We start from the raw sequence: 27,615 nt of genomic DNA on the forward strand, positions 1-27,615 counted from the left end.
AGCTGCTGTAGCAAACACTGTTGACTCAGGGACAGTTGGGTGTAGTGTGGACAGTGGGAGCCTGTGTTTGCATTTTGCTTTCTACATTTCAATTTCAGCATAAGACAGCACATCCCTGAATACCTAGGGATCATGTGAAGATACTCAAAGATGAGGCCACGTGCTCTCATCACAGTGTACTCTCAGAGGTTAAGAAGTAGGGGATAAAGAGGAGCTAAGAAGCCAAATGTCCACCATCAAGGAGAACATGCTGTGAGCCTCATGTTGGGTGCTGCTCACACAGCTGCTCAAAGCTGAATCTCTAGGTGGCCAGCTCAGTCCGCAGACCTGGAGATAAAAGCAGGCTGAAGCATCCCTAATTCAAGTTTCGCACTTGAGATTGAGGGATGACTTCACTAAATTGTAATGCACAGGAGCAGACCAAGTCAGAACACAGCCCCGCTGACTTCCAGCCTCTCCTTCTCTCACACAGCCCTTCCATACAGCTAATAGCTGAGCTGAAAACAGTTACTGCCAGTGAGAGTGGTGACACTTCACCTGTGAGCTCTTTACTAAATACCAGACTCTCTGCCTCGTGAGTGAATTGTTCCACTTAATACTCAGAGCAAAGCACCGAGGAGACCATGCTGTGTCTGCTTTTGATAGAAGAGAGCCAGATGCTGTGAGGGGTAAAGTGTCCTGGTGGAGGTGGCAACATCAGGTCCTGATAAAGGCCTTTGCTCTGAACAACTATTCTGGGCTGTACCTAACTGGAGAATGGGAAGCCTCTCCTTCAATAATTTTCCCTCTTCAGCTGAAGCTGTAATTAGAGTCTCATTTGCCTTTGGGTAATTGGCTTCCCTTTTTGCTCTGTTGTCTGGTTCCACTCAGCAATCTTTCCAGCCTAGCTGGTGTCACGCAGCAAACTTCCACTGGCTATCCGGGACTACTGGGGTTTCTCAGTGCCCAGTACCTTCCATGTTGGATCTCTCCAGTTCCAGCTCAATAAAAATCTCAGTTTGCTTTGTGCCAAGTTTATTACAGAAAGAAGGAGAAGAGAAAGGCTTATGAGAAAGTGTGTGTGTACCTGCACACACATGCACAAATACACAGCTGCGAGCACGGGTGTGAGGGGGTTGCAGGTGTGAACATGTGCATGGGCATGCGCGCGTGCGTGTGTGTGTGTGTGTGTGTGTGTAATGAGGCTGAATAAGGAAGAATCAAACTCCTAGATACCCCTGAGAAATCTGGGTGACATTCATGACCAACTTTAAGGCCAATGAGCCGAGAGTGTGATGATTATTCATCATTAAAGGTAGGCATTTCAGTAAGTTTCTAGATTAAGATAGAATGGATTTATGTGCCTGTAAGTAACAAAATATAATATTAGTTATGGATCACTGATATCAAGTCCCTGAAAATATAATGTGAACATATTTCCAGTAGCTCTCAGCAGATGACAAACCTGGTCAAAGTGTGCCCTGGTTACACAAAATATACAAGATAAATAAAACAGAGGTGAGTTACAAAGAATGTCATCATAGATACATTAATACATCTTCAAGTATTCTATAGTAATCTCACAATGTTCAGATAACAACACGACCTTCTATTAATTGTCATTTTTCCAGCTCAGAAGAACATCTGCAGAGATGCCCGACAGACAGAGCATCATATACCTCACAGCATGGATGCCTTTGCTAAGCAAGAATTAACCCTGAATTCTCCTGAAATTTGAGATGAGGCTGTCTATATCTCTGACCCTCCAGGGAACTCAAAGATAACACCCCCACCACACTCCTCTTGGCTCCTTACTTCTGGGTAACATCCTGCCTCCTCTGTAAACCTATCCCCAACATTGGGAAACCCTGTTCTCTCTGAATTCTGCTGAGAGCCATTTTCATGGGATGAACATCATTTATAAAATTGCGTTCACAACGAATGCATAATACATTTATGAAAAATTCTACACATTTATCAAAGCCTTATAAACTGAATTTACAGAGGCAGCTGATGTCCTGTATCTGTGAATGGTGTGGCTCAGTCTGTAGCATTCAAAACTAGACCAGCAGAATTCAAGAAAAACTCCCACGGAACTACTCTCCAAAGATGTGTCAAACAAGGCAAGAAGAAGCTAGAACTAAGTGGCTTTGCCCTCCTCGTGCCAACCATCACCTCTCCCTATCGCTCTCCTCTAATTAAGCATCACTGAGCATTTCCACTCTTGTTCCCTTAGCCAAATATTCCTCTGTATACTGACCTTTGGGACATACAAGGAAGAATCAAAGGAAGGCCAAATGGTACAGTGTTTTAAAGGAAAATGTAAACAACAACAACAAACCATATGTGCCCATGCTAAAACTTCCTGCCGGTTGAATAGGTGGATAGAAAATGTGTTGTTAAGATATCGGGAATTTGGAAGTATCTATTTGATGAGCTAGACAGGATCCCACCCTCTTCCTCATTTGCACTGCTTGCCTGAGCCAGGCAGGCACAAGTTTAGAGACATTTTGGTGTATATCTTTTCTCCTGCAGTGTAAGCGTCCTGGGACCAAAACTCATTGTCCATGTCCACATGCCATAAAGCACGGAGGTTCAGAAGATGTTCCAGAAACCAGGCAGATTCCAACAGGAAGACTGGCCCTGCCTCACCGACACGTAACTGTTGGCAAGGTCTCTAACTTTCCATTTCTCACCTGTACAATAGGGATAAGACCCACACTGTGGTGGATGTGGAGGTCATTAAAGAAGATTGTGAGTGGGAAGCTCTATGCAGAGAGTGCCACAAAATAGCAGTCAGATAAGTGGTAGCCGCAGAAGCCTGTGCCACTGGGTTTCTATTATGTTTGCATGCTCCCCACATATATATTTTTAAAGTTTAAATAAATAGTATTTCAACAGAAATGAATCAGTAGCTAGATTTCAATTCAATCATACTGTAATCTTACGGAATCTTCTATTTAGGAAAATATCAGGGATAAAAATAGCAAAATTAAACATTAGCAGTCAACCTAAAAGCCACGGAATGTTCCAAACCCTGCCTCACTATCATGCAAATGGATCGTGACTACAGTTTCACAGTGAGAACTAAAACCAGGATGTTGAGGTAAACATAAAACCTCACAAGGCTGTGTGTGAACACCCACACCATGTGTGCTTCCACCGACAGAAACACTTTAACATTTGAAAAGAGTTATGGGTAAGGGTGGCATGAACTGCCATTTAACAACCTAGGGCATTTTCCTCCGTAAGTTAATCGGGCTTCACAGTGCCATTAGAACATGCCATTTTAAGTATTTTTGTAAGTTCAAGAGGAATTTTTTTCTTTGATTTAACTCCAATATGTTTTTTTTTAACTTCAGCACCCGCCTTTCCCCCAAAAGACACTTTTATAGACGTCTCCTGGATTTGTTCTACAGCTTATTAAACCACTCTCCTCTCTGATTCTGGATCTGAAGCCTTCTCTCTGAGACTCTCTGCAATCAGTCACAAATGGGAAGAAAAGATGAGAGGGGGAGTTCTCAGATCTGCGGAGGGACGAGCGCCTGGAGCCAGGTATGGCTCTGTAACACAGCAGTGCAGACCGGGCAAAATGGCCTCCCTATTTAAAGATCTTTGATGCCTCTAAATGTTCTGATGAGAAGCTTAAATCTTCAAAACTCAAGGACACTTTCTTGAAGAAACAAAATTTGCTCTAATGCTTGAGTCCTTTGAACTTGTCTAGGGTCCTGAGATGATGGGCTACGGGAACTAAAGGCAATATAAATCTCTCTTCGTCTGAAATAGCTTCTGTGAAATGGTCCCATTCCTTGACGTAAATGCTGGAAGGGATTCAGGAATATTATCGTGAATTGCAGGATGATAATTTAGATAGATTTTCATTGTTGGGGTCATTCGAGAAGACTTTGTTCTAGCTCATGATTACTTAAGGGATCGTGCGGTTTGCTGAAGCTCACACAAGAGCTTATTGAGTGAGCTAACACACATGACTGTGACACTCAGTGCCTACTGCATAGTAAGCACTCAGTAAATCTCAGCTGCTGATGCTGATGAAATTGTTGCTGTCACAACAGAGGTTTCCCTATTCCCAGTTCAATGTTGTTTTGTGAGATGTGTAAAGAAACTCTATGACCCTATAGGCTCTAGCAAGTTTTTTGGCATAAGGAAAATTATTTCTCTCATAACTGAGCAAGTCTAAGCCTGCAGAAGGTTAAGTGTTATGTCTTGGTACATAATTCCCATGATGCTCATATCACTCCAGAGCCTAATATGGAGATGCCCTGGTGGGAAGAACTACCCCTTTTTGCTGAGGACCTGGAGAGTTAGCATACTGTGGACAAGGGATTAAGTCCTGGCTGTGGGAAACCCTGCTCTGAGCCTCTAAGTAGTACACTGAACCCAAAACATAAAATTACTTTGGCATGGAAAAGGAGAAACTGGGAAACATGGATAAGAGAGAAGAAAAAAAAAATACCAGATTTGTGTGTGAGATCAAACCCAAGGTATAAACTCATAGATGGGTTAAAAAGCTACATGTCATAAATAAAACTATAAAACTCTTAATAAAATATATACAAATATATTTTGACTTTGTAATTGAGAAAGATTTCTGAAGCATGAAGTAAAGAGATTTTGCTATTAAAATGATTGATGAAGTAATAATTTCTCTTCCCAAAACTGTATCTTAAAATGAAAAGAATAGTTAGAAATAGAATATTTATAAGTCAGCAAAATACGAGTATGAAGAATATGTAATATATACAAGGATCAGGAAAGGAAATACAAATCTTTGACTATGAAATGCTCCCCATGGATCCATAGAGCTGAACTCTTGATCCCCAGCTGGGGGTCCTATTTTGGAAGATGGTGGAAACTTTTTGAGATAGGAGGATGTGGGTCATCAGGTTTTTATGATTTAGCCTCACTTGCAATCTGCTTTCTGCCTCCTGACTGCAGATGAAGTGTGAAGAACCACACCTCCCACTCCTACCACCATCCTTTCCCCACCACAATGGACTTTAACCACTAAAACTGTAAGCCAAAATAAGCTCTCCCTCATTGAACTTGTTTCTTCTTAGGTATCATGTCACAGCATAAAGACATATAACTAATAATGCAACAATTAATACAATAAAAATGGATACAATTTGTAAACAGGCATTCAAATTACATGTAGCAAAGAAACACTGAGAAAGGAGGCTATAGCACTGGTGATCAGGAGAACATACACTGAGAGACCAAGGACCTAGCTTAAGGCCATTTCATTGGCAGAAAAAAAAAGGGCTAATACTATGTTCAGGAGAGTATATGGATCCATGGGATGTATTCTGGGTGCCTGGTAGAAACATACATAGAAACAGTCACCTTTGTCAAATAGTTTGGCATTATCTTCTATCATGAAATACTCAGATCGCCTAAGACAAGCAAATCTTCCAGTACTTAGAACCCTCGAAGAACTTCCTCAGTATCTACAAAACAGTTGAGCAAGACTATCTATATCAGCAAGGCTTACAAGAAAATATGGCAACAAATGTTTAAAACCAAATGCTTAAAATGGGATGTAGGAATAGATTAATTAATTTCCTCACACCACAGATCTTCTCAGTCCCCAAAACAATGAGCTCTAGCAGCCTATGAAATGTATGGATCTTAGGAAAGTCTTAACTAGAAAAGTTTCCCAGCTATCAATAGTTCAAAATTTCATAAAACTACAACACTCAGAATAGATGCAGGCTCACTAGTATTGCATAAGAAGGGGAGCGGCAAGATAATGAGTAGATTGCAGAACCCTGCTGCTCACTAGCAAGAGGAGAGTCACGGTTATAGATAAGCAACTGCTAACTTTCTTGGTGGTGCTGGGAGAAGGAATGGGTAAATGTTGCTGGTCTTGTACTTTGATGGTTCTTCTTTTTTCCCACCTTTTATTCCCCTTCAGTCCAGTTTCACTCTCTATCACTAGATAGGAGATAAAGAAGAGTAGAGAGAGAAATAGAGACTGATCTAATTTACTTCCTTTTGTGTCTACTTGAACATGATTACAAACAAACCACAACAACTATCCCCTGCCTCCCCCCAATCCCTGAACAACCACCAGCCACCAGACTCCCCCCCCACACACCAAGAAAAAAAACAACCACCAGCCTTACCTCTCAGGGGCCCTAGCATTTATATACCCTTGAAAAATTCCCAGAATTCCAAACATCACACAATCATAGAAACTATCTGCAGCTGGCAAAACCATGCCTTGGCAAGAGCATGAGGCAAATCACAGTCATCTGCTAAGGTTAGTCCGAAGCAGCCACATATCACCACACCTGGGATTAAAATGAAAACACATTCTTATAACATCTCTGTGATTTTTCTCAAAGAAACCAAAAGTTCCAAAATCGTCGCTACAGATGGCTGCTAATTGTGCTATTAGTGATAACAAATTTAGTCCGTTGTGTGGAAAGTGGATGAAGTCCTGTGTAAACATGTGTTGCTGATATGCACATGGCCACATCTAGGACCCAGTGCTTCAGACCCATAGGAATGACAGTGCTTCCTCTGCATCAGGCTCAAAGGAAATTGCCAAACTTGCCCTGATTCATCTGTGGGTATTTGACATGCACTGAAGCTTACAACCAGAGGCTGCTCACCTACAGAGAGAGACCTCCCACCATGATTATCCAACCTGCTCTCCTCCATGAGCTGTATAGAATAAGCCCACCACTCAGTTCAGATGTATATAATGTATGCACTGAGTTTCTGGGCTGCTAGTGAGTATCAAAGTGTGCAGCAATAGACCCCAGCTGTTCAGTACATGTGTTAGTGTATCTCTCCTTTCTTCACATCACATCACATCACATCACATCACATCACATCACATCACATCACATCACATCACATCACATCACATCACACCAGTTGGGTCCATCTCTAAGCTGTGCAGGTCACAGCAATGTAGATCAATAAAGACAAACCTGTGACAACCAATGACGCAATGATGAGGTGGATCAGGAGTCAGGAGCCACTACTGCTCAACCTGTGACAACCAGTGATGCTATGATGAGGTGGACTAGGAGCCAGGAGCCACTACTGCTCCAGTCGCCTACTACTGAGATGCTTGCTTCCCTTGTATTTTCCCTTCTCTTTCTTTCTTGTTCTTGTTTTGTTGTTTATTTGTTTGCTTTGTTATTGTTGTTGTTTTTGGTATACTAGCCTTCATTGAACCATGGTGTGGTCTTCTGCAACATCCAAACAAACATTCAAGAGTTGGTGTCATTAACCCCTACGCAAACAGTGCACATAATGAGATAAACAGATTTTTTTCATCACCAGAGAGCTGAGTGAAGAAGGCTGAAAGGAAAGACTGGGTGCCGTGAGTGAGGCAAGCTCTGCTTGGTGAGATCGGATTCTGCCTATCCCTTCCCCATCTGAGGCTCCAGGAGCTGTGCTTCACCCTGGATAGGGGCCCAGCCCCTTTAAAAGAATCACTGTAAAGACTGACATCATGCACACCCCCAAATCCCTCCCTAGACTTTTAGGACCTGCATGTTTGGTGTAGGGTCCGGGATGCTACCATTTAGACAGGATCTCAGCTGCATTGAAGCTTTAAGGAATCTCTCTCAGAGAACTGACACCTTGTTTTGCTCTCTTTGTGAACCCAAGATGTACTTCTGAACATATTAAACTTTCTACTGCCACGTCACCCCTCAATTCTGTTTCCCTTTTATAGCCCCAGGGAAAGAGCTAAGGAAGAGAACAAGACAGAAGGGGCAGGCCAGCTGCTCTTTCATCTGGCTTGAAGACCTGAAGCCACAGATATGAGTACCTAAAATCCATTCTTAGGCAAAACCCTCAGGGAAAGCTGTTATAAATAATTTTTAAAGGAAATGCCAACGGCAGTCTTTCTTCTCTGTCCTAAATGAATACCTGTGCACGGTTCAGATGTCATTTGGGAGAGATGGGGCGGATTACTTTCTAAACCTAGAACCATAAGGCACCTCTAATTTTAATTTAAAGTTGCCATTGAACAAAGACAAAACCAAAGGAAGATGAAAATCACAGAAATTAAAGCAAGCAGTTTCATCTTCAATGCACACGGGGTGTGGGGACAGCATGTGCAGAGTTCTGATACTTGTCCCCCAGCACAGTCCTACACCTGACCTGCAGCAGGATAGGGAGAGAGTTGAATGGGACCAAACTGAATTGCAAGATCCATGGTTGGGGGGAGGGGGAGCTGGAGATGGTGAGTTTTGTTGTAGATGGCTCTGTGCTGCCTGTATTTTGATGCTAATTCCGGTCTTCCAGGAGAGGTTGTCTGGAATAAGGAATGAGTCAAGTACTCTTGTGAACTTCTTGTGAACCTCCCCAAATGAATAAAGAGATAAATCACTGGGCGAATAGGCGGGACTTCCAGGTTGGACAGAGGGACAGAGGAAGTAGGAGAGAGTCAGGGACTTTTGGTCGGGATAGCAAACTGGCAAGATGTAGCTGCTAGTGTCTCCTGGTTTCCAGGTGGATCTACCAGGATTTGCCACCGGAGATATTAGGATTGCAAGATTAGAATTCTAGTTGTTGTGCCCAGAGATTGAGTTATCATTGTTTCTGAACAAAGTTTGTATGGTGTTTTTCTTCTCCCCTGGCTCAACTGGGTTCCAGAGAAAAAGGTACAGTGGCAAAGTAGTGGATTTGCCTGTTGTGCACCACAAAGGTCGTGGGTGTTTCAATGCATGGGGCTGGTGTGGGAGCGGCACACCAGTGGGAACTTAGCAAGTTGGGTGGAGATGTTGGGTGCTCTCATCTCGGAGACTGCCAAGATGAGAACACCCCACTGGTGCCGTGTGGCCTGCCAGTGCCTAGCGTAGTGCATGATATTGATGGTCTTTTTAATAATTCCTGCGACAAAGTTTACCTGTCATGACAGGAGGGAATGGAAAGGCTGAAAAACTACAGGCAGTACACAAAGAGCTGAAGTATGCAAAGGTGTATAAGGCAGATGAGAATGCAGGCCGACCATAAGGCTAGAGCCTGTCCTAGGTGTGGGTTGGGAACACACACACACACACACACACACACACACACATTTTTCTCTCAACCAAGCCTGATCTCAGCGTCCTACTGAGACTGCTGCAGGCAAGCTGCAGGTTTTACCCCTACAAGGCCCAGGGCCAACATCTATCAGAGTGAGGCACTCATCACTTGGAACATGGGTGGCTGGGGACAATGGAAGAGATTAATCTCCCTCAGGGGTATTGGTGAGACATGGTGTCAAATGAGAAAGAAAAGACTTGTAACACAAATAAAATACTAAAACAAGACATGATAAAGTAGGGAAAAAGAGATGGATTTTGATTTTTAGATGATTTTAAAACCCATGTTCTAAACCCAGTTCTAAAACTTAGTAGCAGTAAGAGGCAGGGATGATCTCAAAAAAGGCTCCTGGAGCGCAAACTTCCCATCCCAGGTCTCCTCCAATGAGGTAGGCAGTGTGGCCCTACCTAGAAGATTGTTGCTGGAATGGGCAGATGTCACTGCAGGCTGAGATAGATAAGTGCCACTCTGCCCTGTCCTCCGCCATCCTCCTTCTGTGAGGTAACCAACTGCATCAACTTCCAGAGAGATACACTTTCACAATGTTCCACCCACTGGGATTTGAGGAAAGATTTGTCATCCCAGAACCACATAGCTCAATACCCTAAAAAAGCAATTTATTGTGTATCCTTTGGTCTCACTGTCATGGAAATGTTCTGGCTTTCTAGGTTTCAGTTATTCCAAATGTGAGATAAGGATGATAACACATAAGATAGGATAGATAACCCTGTTCTAAACAGTACTTAGTAGATGACTGACTCTTAAAGTTTTTTTAATGTGTGTGTGTGGATATGAATTTATGTGTACTAAGTGTGAAAGCCAGAGACCACTGCATCCCCTAAAACTAGGGTCATAGGTGGGAGTGAGTCATCTGATACGGATGATGGGAAACAACCCTGGATTCCTCTGGAAAAGCAGTAAGCACTCTTGGCTGGTGAGGCATCTCTCCAACTTCCATGGCTGGCATTTATTTCACTGGTATGACTCTCCAACTGGATGCTGTTATTATGCTAGGGTTATTAAAATCATACAGCAGACACAGCAGATACTTTTTAAATACCTATTTAGCCTATCTTAGGCTTCCTGCCCATTGTTTTATATATGCTTATGCAGTTTTGCCACGAGAGAAATTAAAACTCAGGGAGACTGCTCATTTAAAGCAACACAGCAAGTAAGTGGTCCAGCCAGAACCCAGAGATAAGGGTGTTCTAGATCAAGGTCCCCAGTGCTCAGTGATGTCATGGCCACATGGTTTCAGAAATAAAACTGGAGGATCAGAGCTGGTCCGATGTTGGACAAGAAAGTTGTAAGAAGTGTTGTGTTTGTGTGTGTGTCTGTCTGTGTGTGTATCTGTGTTTGTATGTGTGTATGTGAGTGTGTGTGTGTGTGTGTGTGTGTGTGTGTGTGTGTGTGTGTGTGTGATGGTTAGAAAGTGCATATGGTGTTAGGCACAAAAGCCCTTGCTTCTTCCCTGTACTCAAAACAGTCCCCTGGCCAATGTGCAGTGTCACTTGAGAACATGGCAGCCCTAGATACTTGGCAAAGGACAGGGATAGGTCTCATTGTCCATTCCACAATGGACAACCAGGCATCTTGTGTTGTTCTCCCTTCTGCCTCTCCAGGAAACTCCTGGTGAAAAGGCCCAACCGCTAAGGCAAGATGGTAGAAGAGCTTCCAACCTCTGACCCATCTGCTCCCTCTTGCTCCCTTCTGTTTTGGAAGTGAGCAGCGTGATACTCAGGCAGCTTACACTGACCAGATGGGGCATGTGATTGGCTGGATGGCAGCCTGCCTGAGAGGTTAGTTCTACATAGACAGAGCCACACTACAGGTACTGACAGCTGGCTTTCCCATAGACCCTTGCAAGCTGTCCAGGTAGATCTGGCAAGTTCTCCCCCCTCCCCAACTCCAGGCAAGTCTGGTCTTGTGCTGAAGAAGGTGCAGATCAGAATCTTGGGTTCTCCTGCTGTGGTAAAGCCACCAACAGAGGGACAGTCACACACAGTGGGTCAACTTTACCATGCCCAGGGTAACAAGCCACATGATGATACCTAATCTGTATGACAACTTTGTAGGACCTGGGAGAGCAGTCCTACTTTACAGGTGAGAAGATGAAGTCCACTAGAATTGAGTTGCTCAATCACATGGGTCAAATAAATTGAGGCTAATGGAGATTAAAGATCTTCATAGAAAAAAGTGGAAGGGGTCTCATGTGTATTATAAAGGAAGCATGAGAGACAAGAGAGGGCAGTGGGGCATTGGAATATGATCTAAGTATCTTATATTCAGGCATGCAAAATGGCACAATGAGCCCTATTTCTTTGTACAATTGATATACGTTTTAAATGAGTTTTCTGTGATAAACCAGAGAGGACAGCCACCATCTGTCTGCAACTTTGTAGTTACATGATGTGAGGGGAAAAAGGGGGGGGGGCGCTCAGACCCCGTGCCCAAGCCGGACCTGCCTCCTATGTGCATATCAAACAGACCTTTGACAAAAATACTCTGAGAAAACAATTTTTAAAAATAGAGGGAAAAGACATACAAATCCAAATTGGGGAGAGCATACAGATCTGGGGCTTCTACTCAGTAACCCCCATGTTTGAGAAAGAGGGAGCTTTGGGGGACACAGGAGTCTTAGCAAGTGTCAAACACAAAAAAATAGCCTTACTGCAAGAAATCTGAAAGTCTGGGTAGAAGTTCAGATGATGCCAGGAGAATGAAAACTACCCACAAATCCAACCTTGTCCGGAGTCCTTTAAATAGCTTGCCCATGTCATTACCTTAAAAGTTTTTGAGATAGGCACTATTTTTTTAATCATTTCCAATTTATAGATAAGCTTACTGAGGACCAGAGAGGTTTAAGGAAATCACCCATAGTCACACAGCTGACAAGAGACTGAGCCAGGAATAAAAACTATGGTCGACTGTAACCCATGTGCCAGCACTGTCCATCCTACATTCTAACATTACTCTTCAGGATTCAATAAAGTAATATGTGAAAAAGCTCAGCACAGTGCTTACAAGTCTTCCAGCTCCTGGGCTAGGTGATGATACAAATGTTCCAGACTGCAGGTCCAAGCTAATGCCATTGACAATACTCCTGGTAATTTTGCACATCTGGCAGTTAAATGAGTGAAGCTCAAAGCAAATCATGTTCCGGAGGCACAGGACACTCCACAGGGTGAATAACAGGAATCTCATTACAGGCAGAAAATCAAACTCATCTGATGTAGGGGTTGAAAGAGAGATGCTCACCCCAGAGCAACGGACCCCAGGATGTCCCCATGAATTCAGACTTGATTCCGTTTGAACTTAAGGACATGAGAAGCTTAGGAGGGACGCTTCCCTCCGCTTCTTTTGTTAAGAGGGCTCACTCAGCCAAAGTATCCTGTGGGACACATTACCAGGAAGCTTGGTGTAAAAGCTCATTGTCTTCATTTGTGAGCCAAGGGTGGAACTACTAAGCCTTCCTTTGAAGACTAGAGAAGGGATTCCCCCACAGGACACTTTGTTTTTGAAGGTAAAGAGATACTTTTGTATCTCTTTTGTAGCTGTGTGCCACTCCAGGGTTGGCCTTTTGTCAGTTGGCTTCAATGGGGGTACTTTTACTGAATCTAAACCTTAGACATACAGCAGGATAGGTAGCAGGCTGTCTTGTGATTCTGTGAAATCTTGGAGGCCACCTCTTGGACCAGGAAATGGCAGCACAGAAAAGCCAAGCAGCCTCATTTCTACTGCCTGTGCAGAGCCAGCTATATGCAGCTAGTACCATTCCTCGCCATATTTCTCAGTCTGCATCCAAGCTCTCTCCACAATGACACCCTCCAAAGTCCTGCTTGGAGCCGCCAGCATAGGATATATCTCAAGACGTTCCGAGTGAGGGCAAGCAGCAGATTTGGATATGGAGTTGGAGCTTTTGAAAACACAGGCTTCTCCCTTTGAAAAGCCAATGACATTTAAAAACACAGCTATGAGAATTCACCTCCCTTAGTCCACTCCATGGCCACGCATCTGTCTAAATGTCAGGAAGTGGCATGAACATGCTTTCTCCTAATCTTTCCTGAACTCCAAGCAGGTGATTCCTATAGCAGTTGAGCATGCACCATGTTAACCAGGCATTGGGGGAGGGGGGAGTTATCATCTTTACAGTGAAGTGGTTCCTGAATATTTCTGTGATTATGAGGTAATTTGCATAAATATTCAAGCTTTGCTCTTTGAATAAATTCCAGTTGGGTAACAGAACAGCTGATCCCCTGTATATGAAGGCCTCTTGTCTCTTTCAGAGTTTGCTTCTGGTTTTAGAATTGACATTAGTGTAAACAGAGGAATTTAAAAGCAGAAAGGGCTAGTCTGAGGGCACAGAAAATAATGCTGGCCTCTGACCTCTGAAATATTTTGAGTTCTTTTTGTTTTTGTTTTTCTCATGGAAAGAGTAACGAGATGCAGAATTTCCAGATAAACAAGGAGTTTACGTGGAACAAATGCATGATTGGTTTAGTGTGATCCCACAGTGCAAAGCTGCTGGGGGGAAAGTGGAGGACAAATGTGAACATCTAAGCCTCACACTGTCTTCTCAAACCAGTGCTTTGGACTGCCTGGTTCACTGACTGCAAACAGGGAGTCCCTGTCTCTTCACAGCGACTACTAAAGAACAGGATCACTGACCACAACCTTGCCCAAATCTTCTCCCGTTCCTCTATCTCCCAAAATTATCATTAAACAAAAAAGGCAAAAGGTAGTTACATGAGACTTAGTCATTTAAGGGATGTAGTAAAGAGGAGGGAGAGTGCATGCCTGTAAATGGATGGATTCTATTCTACATTCAAGGAGCAAATGCAAGAAGCTGGAAGCTAAAGTACCTCCTCGGAGAAGGAACTGTCCAGCATCTAAAGGACCTTTCCTGTGGCACCTTTCATACTTTATGTTGGGTTGTGTCGGTATATTACCTATTCAAGAATAATTTGCACTTCCTCTAAAGGCTCGAAAATGCTGCTAATTCCTACTTAATCAGATTCACTGAGATGGGCCCAGAAATTTGCATTTCAACAAGCTCTCCAGTTTATTCTGACACACTCAAGAACTGCTCAGCTAAAGGTTCCTGCTATTTAAAGAAACTTTGCCCACCTCCCTCTAAGTAAAAGACAGCAGTAACAGATGATACAGGGAAAACTGGCACTCAGCAGATGATGCCAAACCTCTCCACCCATTAAACTGTCTCAAGAAAACTGAACAACCCAGCTTAAGCTTTCTTAAAAATCAATGCAGATTCTAATGCCTACATTGTTCACCGCTTTTGATACCTAGAGAGGAAGAACACTGCCGGCAGAAAGGCACTACAATGCTGAGCAGGTTTGCCCTCTGGCTCTAGCCTCACACTACAGTGCTGAGCAGGTCTGCCCTCTGGCTCTAGCCTCGCAGAGGGGACCCACCCAGCAGGAGCAACCATGCTCACCTTGCTTTTTGAAGAGGTTGCTCTGCACGATCTCATTCATGGACTGAACTTTCTGCTTCTGCAGCTTCACGGGAGGGATGCAGGTGTAGAACTCATACAGTAGCTGGCTGAAGATAAGAAAAATAGGAGTTGGTAGAGGTTAGACCCAAGACCCAAGGTTAGACCTCATGGCACTGAGGATCCAATCTGGACTGTTAGTGCTCTAGGGGCAGAATTACGACCACTGTGTCTTCCTTGTAGAGCACCAGGTGAACAGTGAACCTTCAATGAACATGGCAGTGTTAGCGTTGAATAGTAGTAGCATTCAGATGTGAAAATCTGAAAATAATACCAAGAACCCCGAGTACATGCTATGTATTAGACGTGTGCTTTACACACACTTTGTGTCATAAACCTAACACTATGATGTTTGGAAAAAAGGTATTCCAATCTTTATATTTTAGCTATTTATTACTTGGGGGTGTTGAGGCAGGCTCTCTTCATGCAGTATAGGCTGATCTTGCACCTATGATTCCTGTATTTTGGTCGAAGTGCTAAGATTACTGGTGAGAACACTATATGGGTCTGACAAGTATGGAAAACTAAGGTTAGAAAGATGAATTAACTTTCCCAAGGTCATGAAGGTAAGACAGCAAAGGTAAAAGCATTGCAAACCAGGTTCTGATTTTACTACTGTGTCATTTTTAGCCAATTGGCTACTAAAGTACATTAGTAAATCATTTTATTTTAAAATGTCTTGTGGCTGGAGAGATGGCTCAGTGGTTAAGAGCACTGATGTTCTTCCATAGGTCCTGAGTTCAATTCCCAGCAACCACAGGGTGGCTCACAACCATCTGGAATGGGCTCCATCCAATGGCCTCTTCTGGTGTGTCTGAAGACAGCTACAGTATACTCACATATATAAAATAAATAAACAAATCTTAAAATGTCTTGAATCTGTTAATCCTTTATAGGAAGTCTTGAGATCAAAATGGAGTCCTGGGAATTGTTCAGAAGGCTACAGAAAAGTTGTGTGGCTGGAATGAGTGTGGAATATCAGAAAGGAGAGAGCTCTTTCTCACTTGGATAAAGACTTAGCACTCCTTCTCCTGTTATGGTCCCTGTCAGCTCATCGTAGAGATCTGCCCCAGTAAATAAACATTTACGTGGTTTGCAATGGGCAATATGGAGATAAGTGGGAAGAAAAGGAGCCAGACTCGGTGAGATGCTGGCATGACACAGTCTAATGAAGGCCAATATATAACACCAATCAAATGAAATCAAATGCAGTGGGCATAAGAGTTGGAGCCAATAATAGCAAAGGGGTACAAGAAGAATGTAGGGGTGGGAGGAATTGATTTCCTATAGACAGGGGTAGTTTTCTTGAATGGGTAACATGAGAAGTCTAATGAATGAGGGGTAAGTACATTGCATAGAAAGGGAGAAGGAAAAGGTGATTTTAAAAAACAAAACAAAAAACCAACAAACATAAAAACAAGCAAGCAAGTAAACAAGCAAACAAAACCTACTGGTGCTGCCCCAGCCAGGGCCTGAATGAAGTTCAAAGAACAGCACCTATGGTGATGCCTCACTGTCAAACATTTGTTACGGTTATGGCTGTAAGTGCAGAGGAACATGCATGAGTGCTTCTAAATCCAAATGTGTTTCCAGGTGAAAAGCTTTTTAAAAAAAAATCCTGTTTTATGCTATCTGGGAACATTACCGGATTGAAGGGAAAGTGACAGGTATGGGCCAGACTCAGACCCCATTCCCATGATATGATCTAATTAAAATCATTTCTTCATCCATGACATGACTGGAGCAAAAAAAAGAGAAAGCAAAACGAAGTCACTTCATGATCTCTTTCCAGTTTTCAGCTATGGGATTTACCAAGCAAATGTTGGGACCTAAACCAAACACCATGATCTGCCTCAGACAAACCTGCATGCACAACTCGCACTCAGCATCTTCAGAGAAAGATGCTGCTGCTTTCATTATATATGGATTATCATGGAAGCCGGGCACAATGAAATCAAAAGCTCTCATCCTAAGGACCTTGAGCAAGGCTCCTGCTGTGTTCCCTCTCTGACCTGAAGCTGAGAGTTTGTATGGAACCCCCCAGGAGGACCCTGCTTTTCCTTCCAACCCCTGGTGTGACCGGGGAGCTGGGGAGAGAGAACATCACAAGCTCTCACCTGAGCAACTTGGCATCAAAGACTGTTTCCACATCGTGAAGGACTGAAGGGATGTATTTCAAAGCCGCCACCTGCAGGGAACATGAAATAAACATGTGTGGTGCTCGAATCCTCTGTGCTGGTGGTGAGACAGACACTCTGTGACATGATGATGCCGATCAGAGAATGGCACTGCATCTTAGACACTGCTGTGGCCACTCAAGGCTCCCGGGGGACTGAAAAACAGCTGGCTCAGCCAGTAAACAACCTGCTACACAAATCTAAGGACCTGAATTCAGGTCCCCAACACCCCTATGAAAGTCAGGTGAGGCAGCACAAACCGGAAACAAAGAGATTTCAGATTCTCACCATCTAACCTATCGGCAAGCATTGACACACTCTGTTCTAGCAATAAAACACAAACCAAAAATGACTTAAAGGGTTTATTTCACCTTACAAGTTGCAATGTATTATTGAATGTCAAGGTAGGGACTCAAGCAGGAACATGAAGCAGAAGTCATGGATAAATGCTACTTATTGGCTCATCCAGACTCACAATTAGCTAGCTTTCTTACACAAATGGTACTACCTATAGTAGGCCAGGCTCTCCTAGATCAATACCCAGACAACCCCGACAGACCTGCCCACGGGCCAATGTGATCTGGGGAGTTCCTTAGTTAAGACTTTCTTTCTCAGATGACTCTCAGTGTGGCAAGTCCATGGTTAAAGCTAACTGGAATAAACCTGGTCTCAAAAACAAGAATGAAAGAGGAAATAACTGATGTCAATACCTGGACTCCACAAATCCTGTTGGGCATGTATACACACACACACACACACACACACACACACACACACACACACACACACACACAGAGGCAAATCACAACTCCTACTTTCAAAAAGGTAAAATGTTGAAAGCACCTTGGCTCTGTGGTTACGTTCAGATTCCATGCCTTCTTAGCCATGTGGCTTTAGACAAAAACATCATCATATACATACACACACACACACACACACACACACACACACACACACACACACACACACACTAACAAACACCTCACTAGGTGCTGAGCTTGGATTGGTTTGGTGGTGGCTAGGATGATTTGAAATGAATTATTTACATTTTCTCTCTGCGGCCACGATAGAGGACACAGAACGGTACACACGTCAATATCAGCATGCTTTGTCCCAGTGGCCGGGCTAAGAAAACTGAGCAGTCAGAGGGATGAAGTACTTACTCCCCATGCCCCCGGACAGAATACAGTTTGCTTATCAGCAGGCAAGCAACAATTTCCGCAGGAGCCATAAGTCACACGGAAGGAATCTAATGACTAAAGGTCTAATAGAAGTGTGTGTTTTCATCTTATTTTCTCCATGCAATTCGTGATGTTAATATGTATCATCCTTGAGCAATCAGCCTAGAATAAACATGGTGAAGATTAATTTCTCCAAGAATATCTTGTGAGGGGGAGAAACGGTTGGGCAGATATACCACCATGCCTGTTGACTGAGTTCCATCCCTCAGATTTACAGAGTGAGAGGAGGAAACTGACTCCCACAAGTTGTTCTCTGACATCCAGTGCTTGTGCCATGGTGCACACACACACACACACACACACACACACACACACACACACACACACACACACACAGAGAGAGAGAGATAAATGTTTTAAAATATCTCATCCTAGCTGTATATAAATGAGCTTCTTAAATAGCGACTGGCTTTTCTCTGAGAATTAATAATGGAGTTGATGCTGTACCAACACTATAAATATCTTATCTTCTTTATCGCTGCCCTGAGGGGGTTATGGGATTTTCAAAGACAGGGATGCCCAGTTGTATCAGGATTCAGTAACCTACTGCATGTTGCAGAGTCTGTAACCGTGGAGTCAGAGTATAGATTTGGGGAGCTTCTCTCCAAGCCACACCTGAGACCCCCTAAACAGCCACCTTACTCACACAACAGCCCTTCTCCAATCCTTCATTCTTTCAAATCACACAAAATAAGGGCGAAAGCTGCCCCTCAAGTCCTATATCCTTATCTCAGCTTCGGTCTCTATGTCCCAGATAAAAAAATATTGTTAAAGTCATATGAGTTTTCTTCTGCACTACTTAGACATGTATGTACATGGACATGTGTGTAATCTTTGTACACACATGTGTATATATATTCAATTGAACTTGGTTTTGCAGTTAAGTTTTGCCACTAGATCCTTAGCATACTCTCCCCTGGAACACACTCTCTTTATTTTGACCCCCACGCAGCAATGCCCAGTGGGTACACTATACCTCCTTTACCTTACCCTGCTCTTGGACCCTAGGCTATTTCCACTTTCCTAATTATAAAAAACACATTCAGGAGACAGTTCATATTTGAAAATACAAACACAACTCTGTAAGGATCCCTATAGAACATATTGCTTGCAGACAAATTAGTGCATCAAGATACATATACATTTTAGTTCTCACCAAATGATCTTGAAAGAGGCAGCAAGCAATTCCTCTCCACTGCATCTCAACTTCCCCAAGTCCTTGCTCACACTGAATATGCAACCTTTTTAATTTTTGTCAGTGTGATAAACAACTTGCTACTGTAATTCTCAAAGTCTTTGGTTGCTAGCTCTGTCAGCCATCTTCTCTACACTTAATAAATATCCGTATTTACTAACTTGCTCGTTCATATCTTTTCTACCATCCTTTCGGTTGATTTTTTTCCTTGCTCGATTGCAGAATTCTCTACACATCAACATCAGTCTTCTTACAGTAACACATTTTACAGGAGTTTCCTGTTGCTTTTCCTGTTGTCTGAGATTATGTTTTTGCTTTGCTTATCGTATCTTTTATTGCACAGAGATATTCTAAATTTGTATGCTGTCAAACATGTCAGACCCTTTTCTTTATATTTACTGAATATGAGGTCTAGAGTTCATTCCTTTTTTCAACTCTAGATCATAAGAGGAAACAGCCAATGTTTTAAACTAGGGCTTAACAGGCATTCATGACCCATGATGGTGTGAAGTTTTCTATAGATAAAAGGGAGGTTTGTGACCAATTTCAAGAAATAGTGGTTAAGACAAATATAAACCATGGATATTTTTGTTGTTGTTTTTTTCTATTGCAGAGAAGTCTAGGTTGTTAATACTATGAATCATCATGACATTCAGTTACGAGGCAGTTATAAGAACACAGGACATCACAACCTAGTCAGGCAAGGACCATCTTGATCAGGGTGCACCAACCAGGTGTAAGAAAATTAGATGTCCTCAGGTGATAGGGTTGAGTGGGTTGGAAGTGATGACTCATTCTTTACTTAGTCTTTATGACACTGTGTTAGCAAAAGGAAACACATCTGTGGGTCACACCCTCTCAAATCCAAAGAGGCCCTCAAACTGTGGGTATAACCCAAGAAATACTTGTCTAAGCACTCATTGGAAATAGGTTCTTTGTTCACTAATAGAACATAGACCTCACAGAGACCTGGCTATGAATCACAACTTCCCAACTGGCCCCTGCACAAGACTGGGTCCACTTCACATGCCCAAGCCTTAGCTCATTAGGTTGGATAAAGAAGAATGATGTCACAAAAGTTTATCATTATGATGTTCAGCCTATCAGCCCCACTAAGGTAGACCAGATCTCCCCACATCATACCTCCCATATACTGCCCCATTCTCTAGTGCCTGGATGCAGTACATTATGACTTAACATAATTAAGATAAGATAACATGCTCTCAGCAAGTTGAGGATCGCCAGAATGTGAGTATCTACTGAAGAATTCTGGCTTTTGGGAGCTGAGCCTCACTTTGGAGGTATAAAGTCATTCAACAGTGTCTACATCTCCAGGAGCAGACACAGACCCAAACATCTATACATAGGAATTCTCTAAGGAGTTGGAAAAGTTTAGCTGAGAGTTTTCACCTTCTGAGTTTCCAGCTCTAGGTTGGTAATAATTCAAACAGGCTGTGTAGCTGCTGCCTTTGACCCACAGGAAGGTGGGCAAGTTCATCTGATCCGGTCATCCCCACTAAGCAATGGCAAGCCTGTAGTTCTCTTGTTGAGTGGGGAAAGCCTACTTGAAAAATTGGCCAAGAGTACTGTCCAACCTAGCACTGGTCAGAAGACTGTCTATGACCTTCCCTTGGAATTTCTGAGCTGCTGATGGCAAGTGTTACCAAACTATTCCTAGGAAGAAAGAGGTCAGTCACCTAACTTATCGGAGGCCTCTACTTGATACTTATCTGAGGCCTGGAAACTGGAAACAGACAGGCTTTGTAGATGTGTAAGCGATCCAGGGACAGTAAAGATCAACTGTAACTCTTACTGCTACTTCCCACATTCCTACTGTTACACATCAAGTGAAAGTGGAGACTTTTAATTCCATTCCATAGTGTTCCTATTTGTAGCATTATTTTAAATACACCCACATGTATGTATGTGTATATATATATACATATATATGTGTGTGTGTGTATGTGTATGTGTATGTGTATATGTATATGTATATGTATATATACACACACACACACACATACACAGATACAGTTCCTATATACTTGTGTAATAAGACTATTATTCATAGGGTTTCCAGGTAGGAACCACTACTGGAAAGCTCCTAGGCACCAAATACCTTACATGCAAGTGCTCACTTAATTTTTACAACTATTCTGAATAGATACTGTCACCACAATTTCAAGTGAGGTAACTGTAGTACATAGATGTTAAATAATTTGCTAGAAGCCGTATAGTAACAAGGCAGGATGTGTCCCAGATGGCTCAGCTGACTCTTAACCAGCATGCTTTCCTACTGCCCTTCATGCTGAAGGAAAGACATTCTGTCTTCAAAAGTAGGCCATTTTTTTTGTAGGAGACAGAAGGCTGATTTGGGAAAGAAATGGATTAAAACCATCCCTCTATTTTTTTCTTTTCAGTTTTTGAACAGAAGTGTGGCTTTGCTGACATTCCTAAAGAGAAGGACCCTCCTCAGCACTTGTTAAAAAGAATGGCCATCAGGAAAGCTTACCAGACTAATAAGCCATCTCATGACATCAACTGAATTTCCTTCCTTCCTCAAAATCCAGGTATAACCCTTGAGAAGAGATCCAACCCCAACTCAATGTATGTCTGTCCCAGATAGAAAGCATAGGAAGACACCGGAAATCAGATCTGTCTAGATCATTGGCTCTCTATCTGTGGGGCACATCCCTTTCAGGGGTCAAATAACTCTCTCACAGGAGTTGCCTAGATTATCAGAAAACATGGATATTTATAATAAGATTCATAATAATGGTAAAGTTACAGTAATGAAGTAGCAACAAAATGATTTTATGGTTGGGAGTCACCACATCATGAGGAATTGTATTAAAGGGTCATAGCATTAGGAAAGTTAAGAACCACTGCTCTAGATAGATATGACCTAGAGCTGACCACCTTAGCCTGGGAGCAAACAGTGGAAATACTAAACAATTGATCTCTAAACTTTGAGATGCTTGCATGCTAAGTGTGTCCAGGTATACATTAATCTTACGCCCACCAGGGGCCAGCATTGCTACCAACAGACACAAACACTTCCAAACAGACCTGTGTAGGAGGGATACACGGTTACAAAACAAAGCCTGACATCTTTCTGGTCCCAGAGTAAACACTAGTCTCTCCCTGCCAAGTTTCAAACCATTTAGTTTTAGCCAGAAGACAGATGGTCAAGGTCCATGGAAACAGAAAACACCACAGCACTCTTCCCTTAGAGATACTGAGCAGTTCTGGAAAAGAGCAGATACGCTGCTGTCTCCAGGTTTGCTCACTGATTGAGTCCTTGGGTGTGAATCAAGGCTGCATACAATTAGAGCTGAGGTTCCTGGATACCACCATATCATCACCAAACAACAGTATCCTTTCATTTAACAGTATGTACATCTTGGTTTAGGCACTGAGAAGAGAACTGGAGTACTCTTGAACATGTCTTTTCTGTTTTCTTCAATTCAACATCCTGTTGGCCCCCAAAGGTTGGCAGGAAGCAGTAGGACTCCGTGTTTAAAGCAGCAGAGTGCAGGCTAGTGATGGAGCTCAGCAATAGAACCTTTGCCTAACAGGGTCATGGCCAAGGATTGGATCCTTGGCTTGGAGAGCAGAGATGAGGACTGGGGACAAGTAGAAGCAACCCACAGTAGCAGCATGAAAAGGCAGGCCATCTGCCCTCAAGTTCAAAGGAAGTCGGGAGTCTTATTGATGGGCTCCTATTTTCTAACCAGCAAACTGAAAAGAATACAGTTGCCTAAACATTTAGTGTTGAAGACTGCATTAAAAACAAAAAAACAAAACAAAAACCTGAACTATTAGTATTTCTATAGCTTTTTGGTTGAGACAAATTTTCATAACTGCCTGCCATGGAATCTGTAATTCCCAAACATTACCCCAAGTATGGAAGATGTAGTTGAGAAATAGGACAACATTAAACAATCACTAATCACTTGAAGATCTGGAAGAGAATTCCCATTTTTTTTTATTGTATTTATTCTTACTTTGTGTGCATTGGTGTTCCATCTGAATGTATATCTGTCTGTGTGGGGGTGTCTAATCCCCTGGAACTAGAGTTATAGACAGTTGTGAGCTGCCATGTGGGTGCTGGGAATTGAACCTGGGTCCTCTTGAAGACTAGGAAGTGCTCTTAACCACTGAGCCATCCCCAAATCCCGCCCCTCCCCCTTTTGCTGTTAGTACAGAGTATCATTTCTCTGCCCTGAATTCATGTTGTAATCTGTGAGCCACTTCTCAGGAATAAACTACTTATTTATTTTCCTGTTAGTTTGGACATTTGGACATTTTACCCCAGTTTGAAAGGGAAAGCAGAGCTGTTCTAAAGCTTCTTGCCCTCATGTGGACATCTGCCCAACTTTCTCTTGTGTAGCTTTCCTCTACCTTTTGCCATAAAGATTTGGATCTTCAGTGGAGCTATTCTACACCACTGTTGGTGGTAGTATTGATGGCACTCAGCTCTTCTGCAATGTTCATAGCTGTGGTTAAGTTACTCAACCCCTGTGAGTCTTCTTTTGCTCATCTTAAAAGCTGCGATAGAGTGTTTGTATCACAAGGTGTTGCTACAAAGATCAAAGGAGCTAACAATATCTGTAAGGTTTTTACTCAAGAGCATGACATGTAATCAATGATAAAACACAAAAGAAACAAACCCAAACACAATAGGAACAAGACAGAAGCCAACACTTTCATTCATCCCACCAAAAGGTGTTTGAACATTGACTGTTGCCAGAACGTCCCTGCCCTCCTGGACATTCCAACAGCTGTCAGCTTGAATGTCAGAGAGCATGCTAGACAGCAAGGCATTTAATGCATCTATTCATTTAGTTCTACCGAGACCATCAAAATGGGCATTATGCAATATCATGAATTTTGAAAAGGTGGCAATTTGTGACCAGAGTCCCTTAACTCATGGTGCAGCTACATGTAGATAGATCATGAGTGTGTACTGCTGAGCCTGTCAACTCCCCTCACTTTCATCAACCCTTGAGACACAACTTGTGCACAAAGACACTCTTCAACATGTGGCCTGTTACTGAAAATACTTGGAAGCGTTTGGCCCAAATCATTCCTGTGATATAGAGAAGAATATCGACTTTGGACTCAGGAGTGTTTATGACTTCAATTTCTAGCTCCTCCTCTTTGGACAAGTGTAATTTGGAATGAGATTATTAATTTATCAGCTTCTATGAACACTGGGAACTCTGGATCCCTGCAGATTTCTGGTTAGGTTAAGAACGCTGTATGTGAAGGGCCCAGCTCTATTCTGGGAATATAGATTAGGCACTCGATCCATGGAAGGCTTTTGAATTGTGTTTCTCTACTCTGAACAACTGGCCTTATATTAACTTCATGGTTTTGAATTGAGTTGTTATGATGTCAACAAAGGATAAAGAAAACCACTGAAAATACCACACAGAGCCAGGTGAGCTTTAGGAACAGAGAATAACTTGCTTAGGTCCATAAGTCATAATGGACAAAGGCAAGATTTGAACCAGACCCACGTCACTTATAACTAAAGCAGTCGCGACTGGGGGCTCCTGCTATGAGTGTCTACGCAGCTGGAAGTGCTCAGTTTGAACCAGGAATGTCAACTGTGAGTATTCTCTGACACAGACTTTCCTATGGGGCCAACAACAAGAAGCTATTTCTCGATTGAGATTCTCTTCCTAGATAACTCTATGTCAAGTTGACCAAAACTATCCAGCACAATGAGTAACAATTATTTAAGCTAAGTGACATAACAGACCCGTGTTTCACGTTTTCCACAGACTACTTCTTTTAACCTTACAAAGTATCCTTACAACTTGACATTTTTTTTAACAAAAGGGAAAAAATCCAAGGCCTAGAGAATGAGGTGATATGCTAAGTGCTGAGGGTTATATGCCTATGTGTAGAGGACTGGGGCTTCTCAGTGTTAGTCACAGCTCTCCCTCCCATTTTGAAGGTCATAGGCTATAGATAGATGATTCCTTGTGTAGGATTTGCCAGCATAAACTTGACCTCCCTCCTATGTTTAGCCCAGTCCTCACACCGTAAAATGGACTTACATTCTCTTCCAAGGTACTGCTCTTAATATTGGAGATGACTCTAAATCCCTCCTGATAACTTTTCAGAAACCATATAAATAGGCGGGAAGTACCTTTGACATAATGCAAATCCCCAAAGCTAAATTTGGCCCTTGGAGCAAATACTAAAATGAGATAAAGCCCCTTTGCATGGCTCAGGGATGGAAGTCTTGAGAAGAAACAGTGTGATCTGGGAAAGTGGGCCTTTCTCAGTCTTCCCAGACAATGAGAACTGGACTAAAATGATGTATGCACAAACCGTAACAATCACATTAGCTTTCTGCAGTTGTGTAGCATTTTATAATCTGTTCTTTTGCAGACAGTGTTGCAACCTCATCAAACAGTAAAGTTTTATATATGAAAAAACAGAGGGGCAGAGATGCTGCATGTTCGACATAACAAAGTCATAAAGTTCGTAAAGAACATTCTGCACCCAGGTTCCCGCCAGGAAGGTGGAAGGTGCTCACTCAGCCCTCTCTGCTCCTTGACTGTGAGAATCATTTCTTTCTTCTTCCTTCTCTCCCTACCTCCCTACTCCCTTCTCTCACCTTTTCTTTTCTTCTCTTACAAGATAGCTGCAGTTCATCACAAGGAATCAGGTGTAAAAACTCTACAAAATATCTCTAGGATGGCCTCTCCTTCCCCCCCCCCCTCTCTCTGTATGGGGCAGTCTCTCTCCCTCCCTCTCTCCCTCCCTCCTCCCTCCCTCCCTCCCTCTCTCCTCCCTCCATGGCTCCTTTACCTCTTTGGGCCACTTCTGCTCCATTCTACCATTCTCCAAATGGTATTCTCTGTTTGCTCATCATCTCTGATTTTGGTCCCCAGCATCTTCCCCGGAGATGCTCATGGTAACTGACTACCCTTAGCTCTCACTGGGTATCCTGCCCCTTCTTTTGCTCCTATTGCTGTGCAGATTCTATGTGATACAGGCCAGGGTGGGAGACAAGTTCAAGCCCTGCCGAATTTCAGGCTACCCTTTCCCTGGTTAGCCATTTCATTATAGTGAGGTTTCTAGGAATATAGAAGCTATTCTTTTCTTTTAAACAGCAAAGGGAATATTGGAAGTATATGTTTTAAAACTGGCAAAATGGGAAGGGATTTTAAAACTGTGAAGTTGGTGGTCCTAACTAATCCCAAGGACATCTATATCCATGGATGAATGAATGGTGTCCAACACAGTGGGAAGCAACTGTTGGAGCCTGTTTTTCAGAGCTGGGCAGGAGAATCTGAGTCCCCATTTTCCCACACGAAGCTTCCAGCAATGAAGATTCGGAAAAGGCACATCAGTTGGCTTCACTTCAGCTTCCACATCAATGTTGTGCATTCATTTATTCATTCATTCATTCATTCCCAGCTTTTATTAGGGGCTAATACCGGGGCTCCCCTAGGTGCTATGGATATAAGGACACACAACTCAGAGACCTCTCTGATATCCACAGGTTCTCAATATTCACTAAACCAAAAGAAACCAATGCACTGCTTACCAAACTCTGCTCTGTGTTAAAATCTTTGGGGGAGTTTTCTACCCCCATGCCACCCCACCTCACCCTATTATCCTAGCCACTCTCTGTACCAAAACCCACTGATGGTAACTAGACATCTGAATTTACTAAAGATTTAATATGCATCATTGTTACCCAAGGCATCAACAGTAAACACCCCCTGGTCAGATGCCATTTCCTCTGCCTCTCCACCTCCTTTCTCCCTGAATGTCTGTTTCCCACTAATTCTAACCAGAGGCTTGGCAAGCCTGGGTGTAAGGGCAGGCAGTGTGGCTATTTAAATTAGCAACTAAAACTATAATGTGTGTGTGTGTGTGTGTGTGTGTGTGTGTGTGTGTGTTAAAAAAAAAGAAGTCATCTGCATTAAATTATTGATTAAAATAAATATAATAAATAAAATGAATTGAAAAATAAATTTTTGAAAAGGAATCATTGGCCCAGATAAACATGTTTGGGTTTTCTCTATTGAGAAAGCATCAAGATGACCTCCACCCTAGCCAGTACTTGGGAGTTAATGCTATGACACTCTCTCTCTCACAGGTTGCTGTTTTCCCTCCACAATACTGGGAAAGCCTTTAAGATGTCTGCAGGCTTGGAACCACAGTTAGATGATACATTCTCTGTTTTAACCAGTAAGGAGACTCTTAAATCCCAAGTTGATACTTGAATGGATGGTGTTGAGAACTAAAAGCAGAGTATCAGAGCCTTGATGGAGAAGACCATCACCTCTTTGAGCATTAGAAGTAGCCATGTTTAGCTTCTTTCTATCTAGAGAAGACAAGCCACAGAGTTATTCCAAAGGGAGCTACTGGGACATCCAAGTGAAACAAATGATAAATAAGTCC

The 27,615-nt window shown here is 42.7% G+C and overlaps 1 protein-coding gene and 1 long non-coding RNA gene across 5 annotated transcripts in view; one reads left to right on the forward strand and one right to left on the reverse strand.

The window, feature by feature from the left end:
• The window catches only part of Dock2 (dedicator of cyto-kinesis 2), a 557,091-nt gene that overhangs the window by 259,846 nt on the left and 269,630 nt on the right, over positions 1 to 27,615 (reverse strand). For all 3 annotated transcript variants that reach the window (NM_033374.3, XM_017314861.2, XM_017314862.2), the window contains 2 exons: positions 16,684 to 16,754; positions 14,510 to 14,616 (listed from right to left, as the gene is read on the reverse strand). In NM_033374.3, coding sequence (NP_203538.2) covers positions 14,510 to 14,616; positions 16,684 to 16,754 — 178 coding nt within the window. The remainder of the gene's footprint in view (positions 1 to 14,509; positions 14,617 to 16,683; positions 16,755 to 27,615) is intronic.
• Positions 20,295 to 27,495, forward strand: Gm29887. Of its 2 annotated transcripts, none has more exons than XR_381174.3 (3): positions 20,295 to 20,427; positions 21,600 to 21,749; positions 27,311 to 27,495. It is a non-coding gene; the product is annotated as a predicted gene, 29887 (long non-coding RNA). The 2 variants fall into 2 exon arrangements; XR_381173.3 differs by having other exon boundaries at positions 20,423 to 20,480.

The sequence above is a fragment of the Mus musculus genome, chromosome 11, assembly GCF_000001635.26.
Source record: "Mus musculus strain C57BL/6J chromosome 11, GRCm38.p6 C57BL/6J".
NCBI lineage: Eukaryota > Metazoa > Chordata > Mammalia > Rodentia > Muridae > Mus > Mus musculus.